At 39.7% G+C, this 26,095-nt stretch overlaps 1 protein-coding gene across 2 annotated transcripts in view; it reads right to left on the bottom strand.

Moving 5' to 3' along the window:
* Window positions 1–672: 672 nt before the first annotated feature.
* epsti1 (epithelial stromal interaction 1) overlaps window positions 673–26,095 on the bottom strand; it is a 33,915-nt gene continuing 8,492 nt past the window's right edge. The window contains exons 6-10 of one of the 2 annotated variants that reach the window (XM_041806764.1): window positions 22,724–22,797; window positions 16,140–16,224; window positions 6,053–6,126; window positions 5,471–5,658; window positions 673–2,283 (exon numbers count right to left, since the gene is read on the bottom strand). In XM_041806764.1, coding sequence (XP_041662698.1) covers window positions 2,138–2,283; window positions 5,471–5,658; window positions 6,053–6,126; window positions 16,140–16,224; window positions 22,724–22,797 — 567 coding nt within the window. In that variant the 3' untranslated portion in view covers window positions 673–2,137. Of the gene's footprint in view, window positions 2,284–5,470; window positions 5,659–6,052; window positions 6,127–16,139; window positions 16,225–22,723; window positions 22,798–26,095 lie in introns of those variants that run through there. The other variant, XM_041806765.1, reaches the window with a different exon arrangement.

Below are 26,095 nucleotides of genomic sequence, written 5' to 3' on the forward strand. Positions count from 1 at the left end.
AGAACCACATACAGAATCCTCAACTTTGGGGTATTTTTCCATAGTAAACTGTCAGACAGCATCTACAATCACCATGACAACAGCAGGATAACTTTCTAATGACTCCCTTCTCCCACTACAATAAAGGAAATAAATGAGCAGGAAATGTTCCTACCTGGAACCTTCAGCTGACATGGATGGGGATGGTGTTTGTAAGTGGAATAGAGAGAAAGACAGAGAGAGAAAGACAGGATACAACCTCAGAGTGAGGGATTTTTTTATTTACAAAAAAAATCTACATATTTCTGTAAGAGTCCGTCACCACCTCACTCATATAGTGGGAGCACTCATCTGACCATCTGACTTCATAGTAAGCACATAAATCGTGCACGATGGTCGTGTGTCGTAAGTGATTCAGTCGAACAATGTTACACCACAACTGTAGAAGAGTTGGCTTGAAATTGCACTGTATATGCCCTGCTTTACTTACATGAAGTTTCTAAAGTTTAAAGAAAGATGTGTGTGCTGTCGTGTACTATTGTAGTGAGTTACAGGGCCAGGGGTGTTACAAGGATCTGTGGGTCCCATAAAGGATATCCCTTTGGACTTGCTGCGAAAGCTCAAACTGACTGGTTGATGTTGATATTTTAAGAGAAATCAACCCATAGGAGAGACTGATATTCCTGACTGATATAAGTTTTGTAGACATTTAATTGAATATCACACAAAAACATACATGAACAGGACAGTAAGAGGCACAAACTGTACATACAATAGTATATAAATGAACAAGTTTATCCAGTCTGCCTAACATCTCTTTAAAAGATACCTTAGACTCAGACCTGAAATGTAAGCAAGTTATTATTCTCCGGTTCAATTCACAAATTACCTTAAAACATGTAGAAAAAAATGTGAAATATACTTATGTTAACAGAAGATCTACTCCATACAATAATATTTTTAGTCATTAAGAAAAATCAAACAAGATTTTGTTTTATTTGATGAGTACTCATCATTTTAGGCTCTTTTAACCACAGATTTCAAAAGTCCACTGACAAAAGAATAACATTAAAATATGCTATAGTCTACTCTTTTATATGTTAATATGCCATAAACCAAATGAATATGCAGAGCATAATGAATCCAGCTGATAACATAGATAAAACTTATGAGCAAATGCAACATCACTGCAAATATTAATTTGAAAAACAGTCTTATGAGTTTTATCTGCAATGTTAATTAACTTATGAATGTAACACTTTATATGCAAAGATAATATGATCGTGTCTGAATTCCTGACTGACAAGTTAGTGTGTGAGTTGTGCTCAACTTTGTTTACAGAGGTTAAAGCAATATAATTCTATCCGTACGCCTCTCTCGTTCTCCATTTGTCTAATGGATTTTAGTTAAAAGCTCATTTAAGCTCTACGTTTGAACAGATATGGACGAACCTTTCTGTCTGTACTCAGAAAGGTGGATGGTCAGGTTTCAATTTATGGAAAGAGGAGGCGTGGTTGAGGCATTGTCCACTCCTAAAACTGCTTGATAGCATTACCTTATAATGACTATAACTGAATGGATAAATGGAGCTGTTTACTTCACTTTTAACATTATGCCTACTTTGCTCACACTGCCACCTTGTGGAGATGCTGATAATTTTTTAAAATTCCCCCAGCCTGGTTAATACTGTATCAATCACTTAGACCAGAGCCACATGTGACCTTGAAATAGTGTCCAGAAATTCTGGTACTGTACTGTTGAGAATAAAAATGACTACAATTTTAGTGTTCCTTGCAAAACTAGTGCATTTGACAACATGAGCATTACTAGGAAAGAGTTTGCAAAGTCACAAAGTATGTTTAAAGAAAGGGATACAGACATCCAGGGGACTTTGCAGATGCCTGATTGAATTAGAAGAAACAGTGGCGGCTTGTTGAATGCACTTAGTGACTCTGCAAACACTCTCTTAGTAATGTTAATGTGTCTGGGAACAAAGTGTTTGCATTGTAATTCTTTGTTATAAATGAAAATATGGCGAGTAGAATTACAGTTTTTCTTCCATATTTGCATACTGGTCATAGATGTTCATTCATCCCATCTCCAAAATCATCAAACACATCCTAAACCAGGACCGTCCACCATTACAGACCCCTAAAACTCAACTGAGCGTAGATATGAGGAGTACTTGGGCCTCTTCATAGTCCCCACTGCACTGGCACAGGATGTCCTCCAAGAACTCTTTGCAACAGTCTGGAAAGCGGTTCATGAGTTTCATCAGGGCCCAGTCATAGTCCTGATCTGAGTCTGGAAGGCGGAGAGGAAAAGACAAAATCCTGACTGAGCTTGATGTGATCATTATTGTTCCCATGAGGATTTGGCTTCTTTGATTGTCGTGTCAGAAACTGCAGAACTCTCTCTGACTCTCATGCACAGCAGATGGAAGTTTACAATCACTTATTTCACTGTTTTCTCTTTGTGGATGAGCAACCCAATCTGTTTGAAAACACACACCATCACTCATCAAAGACTGAGGCAATCCCCAAAAACCTCCACTCTCAGATGTTTTCTGAAAAGAAGGAATGAAAAGTTCTTTTTCAGGCAGTGTAAAAGCCCTGCTGTCCAACCACTACAGCATCTTTTTCCTGAACTACCCACAGCTCTTCCTGCCATCAGCTGGTCCAGTTTACAGGCCAAATAATGAGTACAGAAGGACTGGGCTGCATAACTGAGCAGGCAGGAGATCAGCTGTGACAGGTATTTTCAGGAGTTAAATACAGGGCAGGCTGGAGGATGTAGTCTGACATGATGGATTAGGGACGCTGTGGCACACAGAAATGTGCCCACAACAGCAGAGCCAGGACTTAGGTTTGAAATAATCTGGGGTATTTTAGATTCAACCTCAAACTGGTGAATATGCACGGCTGTGGCTGCTGTTTGGACGAGGGAAAAACTTTAAAACAAGGCAGGGGAAAGCTCATAAACTGGCCTATCTTTATAAATAAGCTCTAAAAAGAGCTCAAAATAATTCTATAAAACAAAAAAGAAGCACACCCTAAACAACCAAAAACTTTTAAGTGCATGAAAAAAGGCAAAGTCATAAGAATGTCCACTTACGGCACATTTCCACCAAATCGTCTGGTTCAGTGTGGTAAGGTACAGTATGCATTTATTTATGCATTTATTTGTGTTTCCACAGTCAAAAATTAGGAAGGATACCAACATAACCAATCGGTTCTTTTCTACTTTTTTGGCACCCCTCTATTGGGGTACCAAGTGTATCTATCTGAACCTTAGAGGTAGAGCTAGACTCAATGCTGTCGACCGATCCTAAGATTTTCATTTCCTGTGTGACCATAGTGATAATTCTTTCATAAACATGCTTTTAAAAGAGGTGATATATCATTACACAGAAGTGCGTCTCAAAAGATTATCATATCATGTAAAAGTTCATTTTTGCCAATGAAATCTTAGCCCATTCTTCTTTTGCCAATCTTTCAAGCTCCTCCAGATTTGATGGTCATCTAGCGAGGACCTTGGTCTTCAGTTCACCCCACAGAATTTCCAGGGGATCCAACTCACGGCTTTGGTCAGGCCTATCAATAAGGTTTATTTTGGTCTTCTGGAAGTAGTTCTTCACCAGGAGCCACGTATGTTTTGAGTTGTTGTCATGGTGGAGGACAAAGTGATGAGCAGACCCTTATTTCCTCCAAACATCACCGTCAACGTCTCTGTGACCAAAGAGCTCTAGTTTGGTCTCATCTGACCAAAAGACATGCTTCCAGTATCAGAATCTTTCTCCAGGTTGTCCTTAGCAGACTAAGCAGGGGTCTCTATTGCAGAAGTGGACTTTTTCTTGGTCCATTCCTGTGCAGGGCTCTAGTGATGGTCTTCTTTGGGGCTACAATTCCTTGACTTGGCTAAGTCTTTCACTTGTATCTTGTCAGTTGTTCTGGGGTCTTTAGATATATCTCTTACTTGTTTTCTTTCCAGGGTTTTTGAAACCTTTCTCTTCCTACCTCTGCCAGGCTTGTTCTGAACTGTGTGGCTCTCTTTGAATTTCTTGATTATACTTCTCACTCCAGTGCTTGACTCTTGGAAATGCTGTGATAACTTTGGAGATCCTTTTCCTGCATTGTGAGCATCAACAATTCTTTTTCTCCAGTCTAAACTGACTTCTTTGGTTTTTGCCATGATGCTTTCTCAGCAACAGCTCAAACCCTTACTGAAGTTTTTATATTGTGTATAAATGTGAAGATAACCCTCAGTTTAACTTGATTTTACAAGCTGTTTTTAAAGATTTATTTTAGGGCTTTTCACACCTTCACTGACAGTGGAGGAGGATAGTGGATAGAATCGGAAACAGGGATGAGAGAGCTGGGGAGAGACATGCGGGATAGTGCCACAGGCCAGAATCAATCCCAGGCCGACCGCATACACGGGGTGCTCCTTAAACCACTAGGCAACCTGTGCCCTGATTTTACAAGGTTTAAGCATTACAAACTTAAAGACCATCATTGAACAACAGTGGTTTGTGCTATGGCTCAACAATTGGGTCCGTTCTTAAGGGGGCTTAGACCCTGGAAGTTTTTTTTTTTTTTTTTTTTTCTTTTTTTAAATAATTTTCTTTCTGCGTGCAAACTAAAATAATGTTAGCATCTAAAATAAAACATAGATGTTTGGAAAAGCTGGGTTTAAAATGCCTTGCTCTGTTTATAGACTTGGGAAATATTAACAAAAATTTGATTTCACAGGAAGGCTAATAATTTCATCTTCATCTGCACACAACCGTTATGAAAAAAGAGAAAATTAATTGCACAGGATAACTTAATCTAATTGCTACATGCAGAAACAGGAAATGCTTCAGTACAGTAGATTGTCATGGGAACTATCCCTGTCTTTGTTACAGTCGAATGAGCGGCAGGTATTCACCACTGAATAGCATCGTGTCATGTCAAACTCAGTGTTTATAAGGCTAATTAGTGGGAGGCGGGGCCTGTTCCTCCTGGCATCTCTGTTTGGCTGCTGGCCCGCTGTCTGTCAGAGTAAAGCGGGCTCAAAGATGCCACAGAATTTTCCTCTCTGACCTAGTCTGACACAGTTTGTTTAGTTATGTGTTGATGTCAGGCTTGTATGTCCTTGTTGTCTGCACACTGTTGACCTAAATGTGTTTGATTTACTGTTTAGCTTATAGTAAATAAAGGTATGCACCCACAAACACTGGAAAAATACCTTCCTTACTCACATTTTTTCCACTAACTTCAAGTATGAGCAGGATTCAAACGCCAGGAGCGCCACTATCACAACGTACCACGCATAACTCCATGTCTGAATCTTTGACGCACGTAAAGCCTTAGACTGAACGCAGACTAAACAGACAATCAAGATCCTGTGAAGAAGTATGAGGTGGTCACATCATGTCACAGTTCTCATTAAGGTCTGGTTAACCAGCCAGACTAAAAAAAGATGGCCTGAGAAACATTTCACAGCTCACCAGCTTCCTGTGTCCAGCTGGAGCAGCTCTGCTCCTTACTGGGGTCCAGGTGAGCAAGGGGGGGCTCCTGTTTGACATTGATGGGGTCTTCAGAGGTGTAATAAGGACGCTCTTCCCATTTAACACCTCCTGACTCCTCGCTTCCTCTGCCTCGACCCTCAAGTCTGTCCAGGAAGGCTGAGTTCACCCTGTCAAAATAAAACAAGTCAAATAAATGGCTCACATAAAGTGAGCTAACGTTGCATTTAACCTTTAATATCTGGCAGGCTCAGATGTTTGACAGCTTTTTAAACTTTGTATCCTATGAAATATAGTGATGTCAGTGAACTGCACTTAGCACACTCAACATTCATCGACCTGGCCAGTTTAGACTGATTTTATTCCAAAATGATGAACATAACAAGCCATTCATCTTGAGCTTGGATTTCATTTCAAACAAGCTCAGAGCCCAACGTCTGATACTGTTGTTTATTTCAGCTCTGATGTGGCTGATCTATGTCCTATATATGTTCAGTTTAAAAATCAGGCGACCTTAGGAAAGTTGTTAAACATTAAAAACAAAGATGTGAATGTTGTTTGTACCTCTTCTGTTCCTGCTTCATGTCTGTCACACTTCTGGAAGCCATCTGCATCTGTGAATTCTCCGTGGCATCTCTCTGGAACACAATAAATCAAAGCTATTAATATTATAATATATATATATATATATATATATATATATATATATATATATATATATATTTAATATTTATAATATCTTTAATATTTATAAAAATATTATATTTTTAGGAAAAGCTGAAGCTACTCTTTTCAGCTCTATGACCAGAGAAATCCAATTCAGCTGTGCACATCCCTCAAATTAACAGGACTTGGAGGCAACATGCTAGACACCAAAGACTGGTGGAGGTGGTGTAGAGGTGGAGGAAGTGACAGGCAACACATCAGCTAAAAGGCAAACTAATTGAGCATAGGGCGTTAGATTAGTAGACCTCTTTTAGCTGAAGGTCAGTTGACTCATCCTTAGCCTCCTATTGTCTAAATGCACTCATGTCGCTATATTTAAGCTGCTCTGGTGTGCCTTCCTTTGCTGCTCCCTCTGTAAGCTGCTTTTGCAACCCTCCTCCACCCCAGCTCCTCCTTTATTCTTCTTCTGACTTAATAAATGTCATTCTGTTGTAATTGATGCCTGCTCTGCTCTGGGTTTTTGCTGCTTCTTTCCCTGCCTCAGCTTTTTCTTGTAGACTAAAATGCTTTAGTAATTTCTATCCTAAAAAGGATAGAAATGACTAAAATGTGACTTAAAATAAAATGCATTTCAATTAAATTCATTCTTGATGTTTCTGTGAGCCTTTATTTCCCTCACGTGAGGATGAAATTCTCTGCTTTAAGTGTGAAGGATCAGGAATGATCTTTGAGGGATTTAAACTTATCTGACCATGTTCTTTATGTACATGTGTGATGATGAGATCTGTTGTTCTGTGTTAAGCAGAGGAGTTAACTTCTAGAAGTCTAAAGTTGGACTCTACATTGAGGTATTAAGGTCAGTATCTCCATCTGTTGTCCTTGTTGGGCTTGAGTTTACCATGTTATGCTCTGAGCATATTTTTGGAGCATTCAGTATCTTTGAGCTTAGACTAGAGAATTTTTTGGACATTATCTGTCGTTGTTTTGAGTTGTTGACAGGAACAAACATTTGCATAAAGGAAGCATTTTTGTCCACTTGTGTTGATAAGGGTATTTAAATTTCCCGAAAAATACCTATGGTACATTTAGAACAGATAAAAAAGTGTGATTAATTTGCAATTAATCTCCAGTTAACTATGAAATCTGTAAGATTAATCGCAATTAAAATTTAATCTATTGACAGCTCTAGTTTAAATGTGAGTTATTAAAGGTGCGTTTAGATGTTGAATGTTGTACAGAGATCACTGATGGGATTCCTTTGTTTATCTTTCTGATGGATTATTGTTGATTTTGATGGTGAACACTTTTGCATCATGAGTGAAAAGAGTACCCCCTGAAAATGAGTTTGTAGTCAAAAATGTAACCAATCTCTGTTAATTTCATTGATGAGAGAAAATCAAGAAGATGTGGAAACAAAAGCAGATACTTCCTTTGCATGCATTGTTACAGGTGTTTCCAATGAATACCACTAGTGGGAGGTAACCATAAAATTATACTATCCATATTATTGTGTTAAACAGCATTAAAGCATGAGTCATTTTACAAGCTGAGAATAATTGAAATTACATGTATTTCAAAGAAAACATTAAGTTAAACAAAGATTAGTCTTGTTTAATCTACTTGAAAATGTAAGTAAATTTCACTTAGATTTTTTTGTTCTTGGACTAAAACAGAGTAGTAGTTTTTAAGAAGATTAATCTGACTTATCTACAAAAAAATGATGCAAAAAGTTGCTGAGGTTTTTCTAAGTACATTGGATTAAATATTTTTAACAGTGCACAGCAACCCAGCCACAATACACAACGCCAAATCACAGACGGGGCCAGCGACTTCTAAGGGCTGCTAAAGGTCTCAAACACTCCGCTGATTCCTTGGCTGAAGAGTTCTGAACTTCCACTGGCATTAATGTAAAAACTAAAGCTGTGCAGCAGGAGCTCAATGGTTTATTTGGCTGAGCAGCATGCAAGCCCTCACATTACCAAGTCCAATGCCAAGTGTCAGGTGGAGTGTTGAAAATTACACCAACACTTGACTGTTGAGCAGTGGAAATTTCTGTGTAGTGATCAATCACGCTTCTCTGTTTGGCAGTCAGATGGGCCTGACTGCATTGTGCCAAATGTGAAGTTTGGTGGAGGAGGGATAATGGTATTAGGGATAGACTGATTATCGGCCGGGCCAATTATCGGCGCCCATATTCAGCATTTTGACGCATATCGGCATCGGCTGTTTTTTTAATCCGACAGCCGATAAGAGACCAATTTAAAACTGTTATTTTGGCTCCGATGCGGCCGCGCCTCTCTGTCTGGAGTCACTACTCTGTCTCCAGCATTGTCCCACCCACAGCACCATCTGATTGGTTACACGCAGAGCCAGGGCATGGGTAACAGCCAATCAGCAGTGAAAGCTGTGCGCATGCACAGTGCTGACACAATGGTCACACACGTGGTGTAGACTAGAGGAAAAAAAGTTTTGCTGAGAGGAGATTCTCCAGAGAGCAGTTATATGTTTTGAGGGTAAGTTAAGGCAGTAGACACTCCTGAAATTGTAATAAACATCCCAGTCCTCTACAACTCACAAGGACTAGTAACATTACTGTGAGCCCAATAACGTTACATAAACATAAGCGGCAGCTCTGCACGCTCGCAGTCCCTCTAGACATGTCTGTTCATCTCTGGAAACAAGGTTGCTGATAATATCGATATGGAAATAGTCCGTGATAGTAGAAGTATGTGTGTGTGAGAGAGAAAGAGAGAGAGAGAGAGAAGGAGAGAGAGAAAGAGAGAGAGAGAGAGAGAGAGAGAGAGAGAGAGAGAGAAAACCTAATAAACTCCAATTCAGTCCAGTTGTATTGCAGGAAAGCACGTTCCGATGAAGGCTGATTAGCTTTTAGCGTGATGTTAGCCCACCAGCTAGCCCACCGGTCTGCTTTCTCCTCCTCTGGCTCTAGACACTCAGCAGACTGCAGCAATGGGGAGAATATCTGTTATGGTAGAGAATAGTGTGTGTTTGTGTGGAAGCCACATGAGAAACTCTACAACTCACGACTACTAATGTTACTGTGAGTCGGTCCCAATACGTTAGCGGCAGCTTTCTGTTCCTTCTTCTTCGGTTTTACGTCAGTTGGCATCCATCACTTTGGTGCATTACCGCCCCTGTCTGTTCCTATGATAAACACTGATTAAAGTGAAGATGCTGTAGGCTATTTAGTGTTTTTAACTGTTTATTCACTTGAAACAAGGTTGCTGATAATATTGATAGGGAAATAATCAGTGATAATAGTAAGAAGTGTGTTTGTGTGAGAGGGCAATAATGGCTGTTTAACTACCAAGCTATCTTGCTTCACATTTTTCTGTGCTGATTGAAAGAGCCCAAGCAGCAGAAAATGACATATTGTAAGATGAAGTGTGTCCTGAAGCTGTCTTTGATAGTTTCTTGTAGAGAGAAGCACGATATTGCTGTTCAAGACTTGAGACATAATGTAACTGCATCATAAAGCCTACATGAACTGCATGGTGTTCAGGAATGAATAGTCTCTTCTATTGCTACTGTAATATTTTTTCAGCTATAGTAACATTAATTGATAGTAATGTAGCAGCCTAGCTTTGACAAAGTTAGGTGTTGGAGTTTGTATTATTCAAAATTTTGATGGCCCCAAAAACCGGTTATCGGCCTCTTTGACAACTAATAATCGGTATCGGTATCGGCCCTGAAAAAACCATATCGGTCTATCTCTAAATGGTATGGAGCTGTTTTTACAGGTTTGGTTTTGGCCCCTTATCTCTAGTGAAGACCAATCTTAATGCTTCAACATACCAAGACATTCTGGACAATGATATGCGTCCAACTGTGTGGCAACAGTTTCGGGAAGGTCCTTTTCTATTCCAACATGACTGTGCCCCAGTGCACAAAGAAGGACTATAAAGACATGGTTTGATGAGTTCAGTGTGGAAGAATTTGGCTGGCCCACATGGAGCCCTGACCAGCATTTCTGGGATGAACTGGAACGGAGATTGTGAGCCAGGCCTTTTGGTCCAACATCAGTGCCTGACCTCATACTTGAATATAATGTCATTACAGTCCCTGTTGGTCAGGCAGACAAATACTTTTGTCTATAATGTGTATGCTTCTTCTGCATCAACCCAACACCATAGCTTCCACTGTAGGTTAGTGTAGTCCTGAACCTTCTGAGGGAATGAGTTGAATTCCTTCTGCTAATGCCAGGTTAGCCTTCCTTTTGATTGTTGTCATGATTTCTTGAAAAAATTCAGATTGGTTTGATACCTGATTTATACTTCTGCACTGAAGCTTTGTTGTAGCCTACGCCATAGATCTGCATAACCCTGACATCCTATGCACATAGCAGTTGCGCACCTCAGAAATTTAACTAAGTGTTGAAATGATGCAGACTACAAACCTTGTGACTGGTTGGTTGGTTAGCACTGGTGTCTTTCAGTCTTTCAGTAACATCTACACGCATTTTGTGTTTACTCTAGAGAGAAATTAATGGCTGTAGACAGTGACACAATTAGTCAAACCTACTTTTAAGCACTCTTCTTACTTTTCATTTCCTCTCTTTTCTGCTTTAGGTGAAACTGCTGATGAAGAGCTATAACACGTGTAGAGATACATGACGACCAGGTAAATGATCCATGTTTTCTTATGCAATAAGCAGACTTTCAGAAATTTCCATAGGGTGTGCCAGATTTGTAAGAATGTTTGTTGTAAGTTTCCACTCAATGTCACACCACCTAAAGAAAACTAAATGTAATTTAGACCAAAAAACAAAAAAAAGATTACACAACACATCTGCCTTTATTCACTGTTTCCCAGGAGAGCTGAGGGGTCAGTGAGGTGGTTGTTTCTTCATTCTCATCTGCCATCCTAAACAAACAGCCCACCTGTGTGAGCACCATCAAAGCTCAGCATTAAATCTCCCACTCACACACGGATACACACCAAACACACACTCATACGCCCACAAACAGAGGATATGAAGGAGGGATCAATCCGTCTTATGGAGCCATGTCTGAAAGAACAACAGATCCCAGGGTCCCGGTCAAAACCACATCAAGACGTTTGACTTTTGCTGCTCCACAGCCACAAAGGCTTTCATCTGTTTATCTGTGACGTCCATCAGAGAGATGGGGAGAGAGAAAGGCAGCATGGGAGAGGAAGGGGAGAGACGAGGGAAGAGAAAGAGAGGGAAAGAAAAGGAGAGTAGAAGAAATAAAAGACTAAGAGGGAAAAGATCAGGAAGCGAATTAGGCAGAGTGAAAACAGACAAGAAGAAAGAAGGGAAATAGTGGCAATGGTAGAGAATATGATGGAGCAAATGACCTCAGGTATCTGTTATATTTGTCCCTCCTGGCATAACTAAGCTTTCTCCTTGATGGCAGAAGTCTAAACTCTGCATGCACAGGGTGCTGAGGGTCTCCTTGGATGGCCCTCACTCAAAAAACTCGGCCGAGACTATTCAGTCAAAGACAAGTCAGATGCTTGTGCCTTGTCATTTCCTTCTTTCTTCGTTCCTAGCTCATCTCAATGTTAGCAACAGAAAAGAAAATAGGAACAAGGTGATGGGGCAGCAGTGCCACACTACACTGATCTGATTTTCTGACCTGCTGTTAAATACTACTTAAGAATTAGTGTAAAATAGTTTATTTAGCTCCAGATGCTCACTCACTTTGTGTCATTAGAACACTGGAGTAAAAATGCTATGATAACATGATAATAATAATAATAATGATGATATAATAACAAAAACAGTTATCATAACTATGTCTATGGTGGGAAGAAAATGATAGTGTACACAATGAGAAAACAAGAAAATTATTTAGATATTGTTGCCAATGCCATTGTTGAAATTCTAAAGTTCTATTTTTTTCAGTTCAGTCAGGACCACTTTGCCTAGATTTGCAAGTTATTGATTGACACTTATTGCCGTAATCTATCCTTGGTGGTGTGGCTTTTCTCGGTCCCCTTGCCCTTCCACAAGCCTCGACTAAAGCATCAAGCAGGGTGGCTTTCCTGTGCCTACAAGGAAAGCCTGAGCCAGGAAGAGAAGCAGCAAAATGCCAAGCATCAGTGACGACAGAATGACATTTTCAGTTAGAGGCAGAATAAAGGAGGCGCTGGGGTGGAAGAGAGTTGCAAAAAATAGTGCCTTGCAGAGGGAGCAGCAAAGCTCAGCCAGGCTAGAGCAGTTTAACTATGGCAGCATGAGTGTGATAAGCCAATAGTGAGCTTAGAGTAAATCAGTTGGCCATCAGCTGATGAGGGCTTGCATAAGATCAGCTGATCTCTATCATATGATAGCGCTTGAATCAGTGGCCTGCCTGAACTATTGCAAGATGCTTGATTTCTACAACAAGAAGAACAATGAAACTGGCCCTAAATGATAATACCAAGGGAAGCAGATGTAACCAACAAAACCTAAGAACAATAACGGCAGACTCACGGTAGGCCCAGTACTGTACTAAACCATAACCACTAGTCAGCACAATGGAAAAACATGCAGACAACATGACATAAAGCTGACCCATTTTGTGGCTGATTTGAGTCATTATGGTCAAATTCTACTCTCTAACACTACTATTGTCTAAAACAATTGTTGAGGAACAATCATGTGAATTTCAGGTTTTTTGCACCTTGCACACCTGTGTTTGCAACTGTACCAGGCCAAAGCCTTCCTCTTCCATCTGTGACAGGGCCGAGGAAGTGTACTCTCTGAAACTGAGGATGTGGGTGCTGCCACGGGCACAGGTCTTATAATAATAGTGCAGATTTCTGATTTGATTTCCCATGTTTCTCATTGAAAAACTTTGGGCTGTGTAAACTTTCTTTGTATGTATAAAATGTACTTAAGTTTTAGTTCACCAGACTTATATGCAAATGATGGTGAGGAATGAAGAGGCTGGAATCACAGGAATGGACAGAAGGTAGAACGTAGACAAAAGTAGGAGCTTATTCAGAAATAAAAAGAAAGGAACGGTGAAGTAGAAACTTCTAAAAAGGGATAAAACAAGGGAAAAAGAGAGGAGACTGCAAAAAAAAGAGAAGGAAGGAAAGAAAGAGGATCAGGGGACGAAATCAGGCAGATCATGAGGAAAAGAAAGAAAATTTAAAATAAAAGTGCAGGTGTATAAGAAATAATGCTCAAGAAGGGGAAGATGTAGACAAAAGGAGACAACAGGACTAAGGAGAGGCAGGAAAATGAAGGGAAATGATGAATGAATACCAAAGATAGGTTAGAGACAAGAGAGAGGTCAGAGAGTGGAAATGAGACAGCAGGAAGAGGTGAGTCTTTGTTTCTCTGAGGCATCATCCGGCAACTCATCTATTCAGCTCTTACTGTAAGAATGTCCTTAAAACACAGAGACCTCTTTATTACTGTAACTGAATTTTTTCTGCACCACAGTTTGACCCCCGATCTCTCTCTTTCTCTCCCGCTGCCTCGCCTGCTGAAAGATTTGCATCAGGTCTGTGTGAGAAAAAGCGAGCAAGAGTGAGAGAAAGAGGAGAAAAACACAACAATGAGAAAAGAAGCAGAAAGAAAACATTTCCTTGGTGTGCCGGGGGAGCTGCGTGTGCAGATTTAACACTGCTGTCAGTCACCACATGTTTCCTGCACACTGTCTTCTTCTCTGGTGTAACATCACTGACAGACATGCGGTGGGGCGGACATTATTACCAGCGTGTCTGACAGAAGCTGTCATCACTTCCTCATAAACCTATGTTTTCTGAGCTAAGAATAACCATGACCTCTGGATTTACAGCAGCCGCTGACTTTGAATTATAGCAGCAATTACCAGAAAAATTATGCCTCTGGAAATTTGGCTCCTAATAACAAAATCATATGAAGTCAAAGTTAAGAGAGTCATTATGCATCCATGGAGATCGGAGAGAAAAAGAAGGCTCTCAACTGCTCAAAACCTAGCCAAGAAAAAGGAAATCCTTCTGTTTGGACAGTTTTCAGGACTGTGAGAACTTTAATAAGCATATTTGACTGGCATCTACTTGGTTTAACTTACAACAATGGTGCAATGCATTTCTTAAATATTTTTGCTGCTTTATCTGTTTATGTGTTTCTATCAGAAACAAACCAAAACTTCAAAGTCTTTTCAACAAAATTAACTGGACAGATAACTGATCGGTGACTTAGAAAAACACTTAGCCTTCAGCATACTGATGTAATGCTAGCTGAGGTGCAGAGTGGGGGCTGGGGGGTGATCACCTGATCTCTGTAGGCTTCATCTCATTGTCTTACTGGAAAATAAATTTTCTTCCAAGCCGTAGTTCTCTTGCAGACTGAATAAGATTGTCCTCCAGTATTTTCCTATGTATTCATTTTACCTCCTACCTTTACAAGCCTTCCAGGGCTGGCTGCTGAGCGGCATCACCACATCATGACGCTGCCGCCACTGTGCTTCACAGTGGAGATGGTGTGTTTGTAAGGATGCACAGAGTTGGGCATCTTGAACATCCACTTGACTATGGATCCCCCACATGCCTTTTGGTGAACTCTTGGAAAGTTCTGTACGGTGTAGAACCAGGCCAACAGCGTTGTATGCAGAGTCTCTCCCATCTGTGCTGCTGAAGCTTGTAACTCCTTCAGAGTAGTCAGAGGTGTCTTGGTGACCTCTCTCACTAGTCTCCTTCTTGCATGGTCACCCAGTTTGTGAGGACGGCTCAATTTAGGCAGATTTACTCATGTGCCATATTCCTTCCATTTCTTGATGATGGATTTAACTGAACTCTAGGGGATGTTCAGAGCCTCAGAAATGTTTTCGTATCCACCCCCTGACTTATACTTTCTGAATAACCTTTACTCTGAGTTACTCTGAGTGTTCTTTTATCTTCATGGTGTAATAGTAGCCAGTCACTGATTAATCAGTGACTGGACCTTCCAGACACAGGAGTCTTTAGACTACAATCAATGAGACACATTCACTACCCTCAGGTGATCCCCATTACACTTGCTGTGAGGCATCCAGTGGGGTGAATACTTTTAATAGGAACTGTATTTACAGTATGCATGCCCTGCTCCAGCCTGCTTTGAATATTAGAATCGTTGTTTGCACTTATGATTATTGTCCTGTCTGTATTTGTGGTTGTTACTGCTGTATGCATGTGGGGGGTGCATGTGTCTACACAAAAATGATCTAAAGTGAAGCTGAGGAAACCGTGTTAAAGAGAGGAGATAACGTAAGGCAAAGAGCACAGGACTAAACCTTAAACCTAGGACTGCTGTGGTCAGGACCCCTGTGTACACAGGACAATTATCACTATCTGTGGAGGAATTAATTGGGTCATATGTGTTATAATTACCCACACCCAATTCACACTGGTTATTAGAACATCTGACTGAAATCTGTTCACTTTATTTGAAGGACTGTCTGTGACTTTTGAACCATGAATGATCATCCCTCATGGCCGGTGAGCAGATTTGGGTTTTCTCCAGGTACTTTTACCAGCACAGGTTATTCCTGCTCTCCTCTGTCTCTCTGCAGACTCCTCACAGTCATGTCATGTTGTGTCTCCGTCTCTGCTCCATGTGAACTCTGGGAAGTCCCTTGAACTCCGCCTGCCGCCTGTTCCCTCCCATGAAAACCAACAACAGGCAGCGAGGAGAGTAAGAGAGAAAGAGGAGAGGAAGGGAGGCAGGGGAGAGGAGAACTCAAAGGACATGCTCCTCAATCATGAGATCCAGCTCTGACTGAGAGAGGAGGTGGGGGGTATCTAGCTCCCAAAGACAACTGGTTAATCGGGGATACCCCTAATACCAGTGCAAACCTGGACAATGAAAACTGCTGAGTATTTATTTAGAAAACAGCTCACAGAGGCAGATCCGTCAGAACAAAGCTTCATCCACAGATCTCAAGATTAACTCCTAAAGCTGGGATGTGATGAATAGAGAGCCATGTGTACAAACACAACACGTGAAAGCACACACAAACACGCAGACATTATGTGGTTGACGGCCTACCCTGGATGACGTGTGTGTGGCGCTGCTGGATGCCAGTGGACCCGGGGCTGTCCTCTCCAACCTCTGCAGAAAACTCTCTGTCGTCCTGCAGGAACAGAAAACATGTTACATATGGCAGGGATATAGGTCTACTTTTACAGTGAATCCATATACTTTCAAACAAGAAATAAGTTAAGGCAGTATTGGTTTATCAGTACTGACTATTTTGAGTAAAGAAACAGGCATCAAGCCTAATGTTCAGTCAAAAGATTGTTTTCAGGAAGAACCACTAACAGTAATATGCTTATTGACCACAGGATAATCTATTTGAAATGTTTAGTCTAGATGGGAAAACATCATTTTGTTTGTTTTATAAGTTAAGACAAACTCTTACAAAGTCTAACTGCACAAAAATGTTGGCAACATTATGAAAAAGTGGGTGGAACTAGTGAGGAGAAAGGGTTTCCCTCACCAGTTCCAGTCACTTGTTTTTGTGCAACTGAGACAGAGCTTTTTCTCTTTTGGTGGAAATTTGACTCAAGCTCTTTAAGGATGCACTCACACTGGGCAATCTGTAAAAAGTACAAGCACATTTGACCCCTAAAGTCCTAGCCTGACTGATGAACTGTTTGATATGTCCACTTCATGGATATATTTCACGTTGGAAATCTCCCATACAAAGCGTTTAGAAAGGGCAGGATTTTTGAAAAAATCCTTGAAGGTTAAAGGCCTTGAAGGCCAAAATGAGGTAGTAGGTACTGTAAACTCAGTAGTAAGATGCTTTTGTAGTTCACCAACAATGGAGCTTGTTATTGGATCAAACTCATGCCGACGCCTGTATGGAGAAGTGTAAAACATCTTCCCTGCCATGAAAGGCTTTCAGTGTAGTTATTTGCTCCTCTTTAAACAAAGTAATGCTGTCCAGATCTAACTAAAGCCATTACCAAAGTGACATCTGAGCTTCATAATTGCTGGCAATACAACTAAAACCCACCCTTAACTAGCCCAAACTAATATTAAAGCAGATCAGAAGAAAGATGAACACATCATTTCCAACATGAACGGCTTTAGGTGTCATGTTTGGATGTCTTTGCTCTTCTTTTAATTGAAAAATACATCTCAGTCTGGATAAAACTGCCACTGTAATTGATAATTGCTCCAGTAGCAGCCACTGTGTCTGCCAGTACAACAGCTACTGCCTTATTTTACTCAAATTAAGCTGGGTGGTCTGGTTCATTCTCAGATCGGGCACTAATGTTTCATATTGAAGCTTTGCAAGATGTATAAGCCTGATGACAGACATGGAATCTGGACAATCCATCTGCTTTGCAAGGTTACTGAACCGAAGCCCTGTTAGCTCGACTAAACTTGGTTCTTGATGTACATTGCCTTGAACCTTGTAAGGATGGTGAAGGTGGGGTTCAGCAGAGTGAGGGATGCATATATATCTAGTATATATATATATATATATATATATATATATATATATATATATATATATATATGAATTTTACTACTCAGATAATGAAATATCAACTAAAAAAATCCAGTCATAATAAAGGAGTTAGTTTACTTTCTCCCAAGGCTACACGTTCTGCAACAATTGGTGGCAGGAGGTGTTCTTCCATTAAGCACAGAGAAGAAGAACAGCAACAACAGCACAGCTGCATGACAGATTAACATGTTGTCACTGGTGTGGGAGTTTTTCAGTGTTTAAGATGAGGATAACATGATCGTGTGTTTGTTAAACATGCTCCAAACATCTAAAACGGGGGAAAAGTCCTTGAGTTTTAATGCAACAGATCATATAAGTCACACAAGAGTCATCATCCTAACAACAGACTATCAAAGGAACATGAAGCCGCAGCTGCCAGCGTTAGCACCAAGCCTAGGGCTGTTGGAGTTTTGGTTCAGCAGGCATCTGAAAACTGCAGTTTGTCAGAGAGCCAAAAGGCAAAGCTATTGATGACAAAATCAGTCTGACAGTCTCCTGATTCGTGGCCTCTCCGCAGACGTAACTTTAGACACCACAGTGTCAACGTTGATGTTGTGTTTATCTTTTGTCAGTGTTTGCACATGAGAAGTCACAATTGATATAAGCACAACTTTCAGGAGGAAAGTACACAAGTTAGTTTGTGCAGTAGATATAAATAAGGAACCCTGAGCTGGACTTGTAGCCAAAATGTCTTAACAGAAAACAATAATTTTTATGATGAACATTGTTTGGTTAAGAAATGGTCTAAAGTAAAAAAAGGAATAAATACCACTTTTAAAGTCAGAAATCTTCTTTGTTTTTTTATGTAAATCCAAATGATACCAGTTAGAATTATGAATATCTTTGCTCATTACATAAAAACCCATCTTACCCTCAAATGGACTTAAAAAATAAAATAATTTATAAAACTAATAATATTCAAGAGTACTGCAGTGTTTAGTTTTGCATTTATTAACTTGTTCTTTTATTCAGGAATGAATGTAGATAAATGCATGGCTTTGCCTGTGCTTATCACAGTATTGGGCAGTAGAAAAACGACCAATAGAGTACGCATGAATAATGACAATAAAGCTACAGTCATAAAATTTTCTCTGTTATCTTTAGTAAAGACTCATCATTGGTCATTTTGTCTACTTTGAAACAGGCATGTTCCCTAAATGATGTTTAAACTCTCAAAAGCCAGCTGTGATGAACATCTGAAAAGTAGTTCTATGGCTCATCTTGCCTTGTAACACCTGCATGGTGTGCATGTTTAAACATAGCGTGCTGATCTTTTTGGATCAGAGTGCTCTGTTGGTGTTTGATTTTTAATCCCAGAGAGAGCTGATGATGATGAAAATGTGCTGTGTTCACAGGTGAAAACTACAACTCGTGTGATATTCTGTGATCCTCCCATTGTAGATATTTCCTGCTTGTGCGCCACAATGGTTTTCTGTGCAGTGAGTTTAATATCAAACCTCTTCTTCTTGATTTCTCCATGTGTTTTTTTCCTCTGACATGACAGAAATTACAAAATTGAAGACCTTCTCTCACTTGATGAACAAAGAAATCATTAATTGGTTCACTTAGTGCAAGAGCTCCAAACTTATCTCCTTATAATTTACCTCATTCAACTTTGATTTAAGTTTCGATAAATCTTCTTTTATTTTCTCTCAACAAAAAAGGAATTATCAACACAGACCACCTATGACTAACATGGCAATGTTTGATAAATCTGTTTTTTTTTTTACTTTATAGAAGTTTATAATTGTGGTATTTCTGGTATTATTTTCTTACAGAAATGATAGCTTTCAGCTGACAAATATCGATGTCTATTGCACAGCCTTAATCACATCCTCACAAAGTAAATAGACAACCGGAAAAATAATAATCAGGAATAAGAGAGCATTCATTACTCGTCAGACACTCCATTGCTTTCAGTCCTGACAGTTCAAGGTTGACCAAGTTTATTTGTCCCTTTGTGACGCTGCTCTTTGCCCGACTCTAAATGTCTTCATTGTTCCTGCAGGTTCACACGTTGGTCTGCTGTCTCTTGTTTTTGTTTCTCTTGTCATAAAGCCAGAGATGCTACTAGACAAGCAGTTCGCCCTCAAAGCTGACCGCGGATAATATTCCAATAACATCTTGGCTGTCTGGGTAATTGATTTAAAGCGGTCTGGTTCTCTGCTGGAGAATACAGCATGAAAACCTTCAGCAGACAGCAGACACTCTAAATCATTATTATTTCAACTTATTAAATAATATCCAAACCCAGCACTTTAAAGGAGCGCTCTGTTGACTTCACATGTCAGAGACGATTCATGAGTGAGGACAAGTGCGGCCTAATTTGTGAAAACATTTGCGTAATATCTTCCCTGGCAAGGATTCTCCAAGTTTTTCCACATTTAGTAGTAATGTAGTCCTGAAGGTGGGTCATGTTTAAGACACTGACCTCAAAACCTCTTTAAAAACCCTGGGTCTAGATTTATGAAGGGATTGCACAGCTCTGGTGCCGGCTAAACTGGAGCAAATATATAAAAAATGAACCCATCCATTCATAGACACATGGAAAGGGGATAAAGATGGGGTTTGTAACATCTACAACCAGGTGGCTCCAGACACTTCTTAAATTAGACCTTGAGATGGAGCTTAGGTGGCTGCCATCCATACTTACTGGATAAGGCCCTCTTGTCTTTCTTTGAATGGGCTGTATTTTTAATCATTGTTGTCTTGTCTTCATTTTAAGACTACAACAGTGAGAAAAGACTGATTACTGAACCCTAGAAACTACAGAGCTAGTGTACATGTGCTTAATGTTGTATATATTTTGGCATATTGTGCTGACATGCAGACACAGAGATGCAATCCAAACAAAGCACATACATTTGGACGTAAACATTGTGTGGTTTACTGGTTTACCCTGGATGACTCATGTGGCACTACAGGACGCCAAAAGACCTCGGGCAAGGAGGGTCAAACAAAAGATTTTATCAAGTGACACTCAGTTTTCAACAAAACACGGCAAAAAAAAAGCCACTGGTATGGCTGAAGAATGTATAGAATTTATACACAGAATGACTTTACTGAAGAAGGTAAAAATAAAGACAAGACAAAAATGTACTGCAATTTACATTCTTTCCTCAGGGCAGTGGGGGCATTACCCCAGTTAACATCTGAGAGGTGGAAGGCTTTATGATTATGGGACTACTCAGTGTTTACAAAAATTACATCTGCAGAATGTTTTCATGGAGGTTATAGAGGAAGATTTATTGTTAACAATAAAGAGAACCACGAAGAGGAACTGCTGTCATTACTCTTGTTGCGAGAGGGAGAGGAGAGTCCATATAGTAAGGAAGTAAACCATTCTTCGGCAATGCAAGTCTTTCAAAATCAGCCATCTTGATGTCTGACGCATCTATTACAATTTTGGAGATCTGCCCGGCCAGGCGAAATATCGCCGCACAGGACCCCCGCAGAGGTGCATGTCTGAAGATTTTAGGTCAAGTTTGATGTGCGGACACTTGTGACTCTGGGATGCGTCAATTATAAAACAGGCTGTACTCTCCCAAGTTTCCTGTCTTTCTTCAGCTATCCTTTCTGATAAAGGCAAAACACCCTAAAACATAATCTAAAAACAGTAAGGCTTCATTAGTTATGACAAGGAGAAAACAACTTAGCTCTACTTCTAGAATATATAAAATACCCACTTTTAATATTGTTCCCATGGAATGTTTCTTCTGCGATCACCAAAGCTTGCTCATATGTGATTGGTCAATACAGCAAAGATCCCTAAGTACTACAAACTGAAACAGATCTAGACTCTTGACTTAATATGACGATAATTTACTCAATGACAATCATGCTGTATTGTAAGACAACTTAAAGCAGACTATCATACCTCTTTCCAACCTTTAGACACAATCCCCTGTGGTCTAAATCACTTGTCTGTGCTGTGCCACATAAAATCATTTGGAAAAAGTTCACCATAAAATCTGGACTACAGTTGCCCTGGTGTGTACCATTCAGATTGTTGTGGAGAAAAAAACATTTAAACAACCTTTGAGTCCTGACAATAGTGACAAATTCAGAAAAAAATGTTATAACTCAGAGAAAATGCTGTCAGACAAAGGTAAAATGCCCCTGCCCAAAGTAAGAAGGAGCAGTCAGACAATGTGGTCCTGTATGATTCATTTCCACAAAGCTGTCCAATTTGGTTAAGTACATTTCAATAACAGTTTGTCAGTAGACCCTGATCTTGCTTGTGCTTCCATAGCTGATTTCCTTCCTTCATCGCTCATTGTGATGGAAAGTCTCTTTTTCAAGATTTGGACAAACTACTAGTTTATTTGCATATCAATTTCACCCAAATTTCTTCAAATGCAGGATTATTAACAAATGAGGGAGAAAAAATGTTAAAAAGTGGCACCTACTCATATCCCTCTGGTCTGTGTTATTGTATATCACAGCATGTGAGCTGGGAAGCTACTGCTGCCAGTAATGGGAGCAGCTTTTCAATCAGGTTTAGTAAAGTCGGTGGTAATTGCAACTGCACTTGTGGTCATGACATCTCAGTATTACACAGGTATGTTGGCCTAAAGGATGCCACAACCTTTGAGATGAAAAAATGGTATTTAGAGTTTTTTCCAAAACACCAGATTTGACAGTACTTCAGCTTAGAGGTGGTTGCGTTTTCTCCAAGACTCTTGTTCAATCTGACTTCATTTGTAACTTGTGTGTGCCTTGCAGGAAGAATGCAGGTTTAAGGTATTTCTGATCAAAACCTTTGGGCTTTGTGTTATTTTTTCAATTTTAATTTTTCTACCTCAAGAGAAAAGCAGTATTAAATCTCTGAAAAGTCTGAAAAAAAAAGCACTGAGAGGTCGGCCTCATGTTGTTTGTCTACTTTTATTTATGACTGATATAATTTTATTGCTTCTCTGCCAACAGACAAAGCACCCTGCTAGAAGTGCAGCGATGATTACAGGTCAGCAGAGAAGATTGTGTCATCTGATGCTACATCTATGATGGGGATTCTGCTGCTAAGCATGAAAAAACACAGCACAACACACAAAAAAATACGACACAATACCACACAGTGACAGTGATGAGTGAACCTGATCCCCGCTCTGACCTGAGGTGATCCTGCTTGTGCAACTCCCTCCTCTTCTGCTCCTCCTGTCGACTCCTCTGCTCCAGACGCTCTGCCTGTAACGAATCAGAAAGCTAAGAGAGAGCAGCAAATAGCTGGACATAAAGATAATTTACTGGACTGTTTTTACCAGCATGCAGCAGGGATGTTCATCTCTGAGAGGGTGTAATAATGATGCAACAGGTCTTTAAAATTTTACTTTGTACAGACAGCATATAGCAGGATACTAATTTAATTCTAAAAATGATAAGACAACTTGTCTTTATTATAAAGGGTTTCATCAGAGAGCTGAGAGAGCTGCTCACCGCTGGACGTAAAGATAACATACGACACTGTGAGGGGTAAGAGGGTGTAAAAGTGATGCAATAAGTCTACAAAATATAACTTTGTACATGCAGTGTTTAGTGACATACAAATTCCATTCCAAAAAAGTTGGGACATTCTGTAAATTTAATAAAAAATAGAAAACAGTGATTTGCAAAACCTTTTCAACCCCATATTCAACTAGATCAAGCACAAAGACAGGATAATGTTAAAATTTTTCAGTTTAATTGCTTTTAAAAGTATGCACACACTCTGACTTTGGTGCATGTGACAAATTCCAAAAAAGCTAGGACAGGAGCATGATATCATCTTTTCTTCTATCAACATTCCGTATGGGACTGAGGATTGGAGACACTAATCAGTGAAGTATCGAAAGTGGAGTTGTCATCAAACTTTACACTTCATAAGGCTCTTTGCTTTTTGAAGAGGCGACATGCAAGGACTGCATGCAGGCCAGTCTAGGCCCTACCCTCTTTCCCCATGAAACCATGCTGTTGTAACTTATGATGCTCAAAGTGTTCTGTCACAGATGTGTGAGTGACCAGTGCCATGAGCACTAATACACCCTCACAACATCACAGGTGCTGGCTTTGGAGCTTTGTGGTTATAACAATCTGGATGGTCCTTTTCCTCTTTAGCCTGGAGGACTCAATGACCTGCTGGCTTGCTTTCACATTAGCAACATCTATCAGGCCTGGCTGTGTATGTACTCAGTCTGATAAAGCAGGTGGCAGTATGCATGTGGTTTGTAAACCCACCAAGGAGGAGACAGAAGAAGAAGCTACCATGGCAACCACTCAGGTCATAACGTAAATATAGACTGTCTATGTTTTAAGCCTGCAGAAGAGTTCATCCTGCCACCATGGAAGTTTTTTTTAAATATAAAGAGGGAAGGTAGCAGCATCCCTCCCTCATATTTACACACCTATGTGCAGCTCAGAAGATTAAACAGGCGCGCACTAAATGGATACGGCAGTTTTTGAGGTGACATGAGACTTTTATTGTCTTTGCATCTCATCTCACTGTTTCCAACTAGTTTTTATCCATAAGGTGAGTCATAACAGATTATTTGTTGACTTGATTCTGATGATTTCTGCCATTCACTAGTAAAATGTGAATAAACTGCTGCGCCGGGGAAAGAAGTTTTGTTTTTACAAGACCAGTTTATAGCTGACACAACTTGATGCAAACTGTGCTCTTTCTTGCCCACAAGACCACCTCCCCAAACAGGCCCAGGCTTGTAACCTGACAGTGGTTCTTTTGCATTCACACTGACCACAGCAAATCGGACTATGTTTTTTTTAAGTGTTCCTGAGTTGACGCTGTGATATCCATCACAGAATGATGACGGTTTGTAATGGAGCTCTGCCTAAGGGGTTGAAGGGGTTTCTTACAAACTTAAGAAAAACTGCACCATCTTTGATTGTGAACAACTGAGTCTTCAGAGTGCTGGTTTTATACCGAATCATGGTCCTATCACCTGTTACCAATCAACCTACTTGCAGGTGTTTTTGGAGCATTCCATAACTTTTCCAGTTTTTTTTTATTTGCCACTTTCTCAACTTTTTTTGCAATACACTGCAGGCATCAAATACAGAATGTGTATATACTTCCCCTAAAATGTTAAATTTGATCAGTTTGAACATTTGATGTCTTGACTTTCTGGTGTACTCAGCTGAATATAGGTTAAAAAGGATTTGCAAATCACTGTCCCCATCTTAATTTACATTTACACAGCATCCCAGCTGTTTTCTGGACCGAGGTTTGTAATAATGATCTTTTTTAAATTTCATAAAGCAATAGCAATAAGCAAAAGAAGCTACAGTGCTTTATGAAAGAGATACAGATGAGAAAAGAGTACAAGATGATGGTTTTTCGTCAGGACACCAGGATTTTAATCTTTGATACACCAGTAAAAATCCATCCATATCAAATCTGTTTGACACTTCAGCAGCAAAAACAGAAGCCCAAGGCACCCCATACTTTTTTATAAATTTCAATTATAAAATTGTTGATAAATGCCTTTACATTGTCTAAACTGCACAAAAAATACTGGCAAATGTATATTTTAGTGCAATTCAGAGAGTGGACTCTCCATTGGAGTTCAATGGGATTCATTTCTCTCTTTCAAACCTCTCATTGGAAAGTGATGCAGATTTTTTTTTTTTTTTTCCCACAGTTTTGCTCCTTTTGATACAATCGATTTTTAATATTGACATTTTAAACCACCTTTTATTGAAAAGTATGGATATTTTTTAAACTTTACAATATAAGCAAAAAGATTTACAGGTGTTAGACCCTTCACGTGTACGCTCCTTTATGGAGAGTTTCCTTCATTTAGCTAATGCTGTGCTTTACTCACAGCTTGGATAGAAAATGCCTTTAAATTTAAATAAACATCTCATATAACCATGTGGTATGTGGGCTGAAGTAATGTTTAGGTGCTGTACTCTACATTACTATAATAACAGATCTCATCATATACCTCACACAGATTACAAGCCAAATGACCTGCACCAGTCTCATTAGTGAGAAATGAACAAACAGTCCATAATGTAAAAGTACAGAATAAAAAAATCAAACAGCTTTTAAACCTACAAATAAAGTACCAGCTTGGGCTGACTACTACTGAGCTGAACAGGCAGTATGTTTGTTTTACTTCTCTGGTCTCAAACCTGCTTTTACATGGCATAATTCAAACGTTTATTTACTTAGGCAATTTTCATTGGTTTATATATTTTGTCTCTCTTATGTAAATAAATGCCCTTCCATCATTTTTATCATGTTTTAGTAGGTTTTGATTGTTTTCTATTTTCTCTAATAGATTTTGGCTGTACATAAATTCTTCCAATGGGTAAAAACACAATCATATAAACTCAACCTGGCCTAAACTGTATTTCAACCTTGCAAAGCTGAAGGATTGTTCAGATTCCTTGGTCGTCCTCATGTGGATCCATCTCACAAAGTATTAAGCTGTTACAATAGCTCCCAGTCAGAGAATGACCAGGCCTATCATCATCATCATCTTTA

The sequence above is a fragment of the Cheilinus undulatus genome, linkage group 15, assembly GCF_018320785.1.
Source record: "Cheilinus undulatus linkage group 15, ASM1832078v1, whole genome shotgun sequence".
Classification (NCBI taxonomy): domain Eukaryota; kingdom Metazoa; phylum Chordata; class Actinopteri; order Labriformes; family Labridae; genus Cheilinus; species Cheilinus undulatus.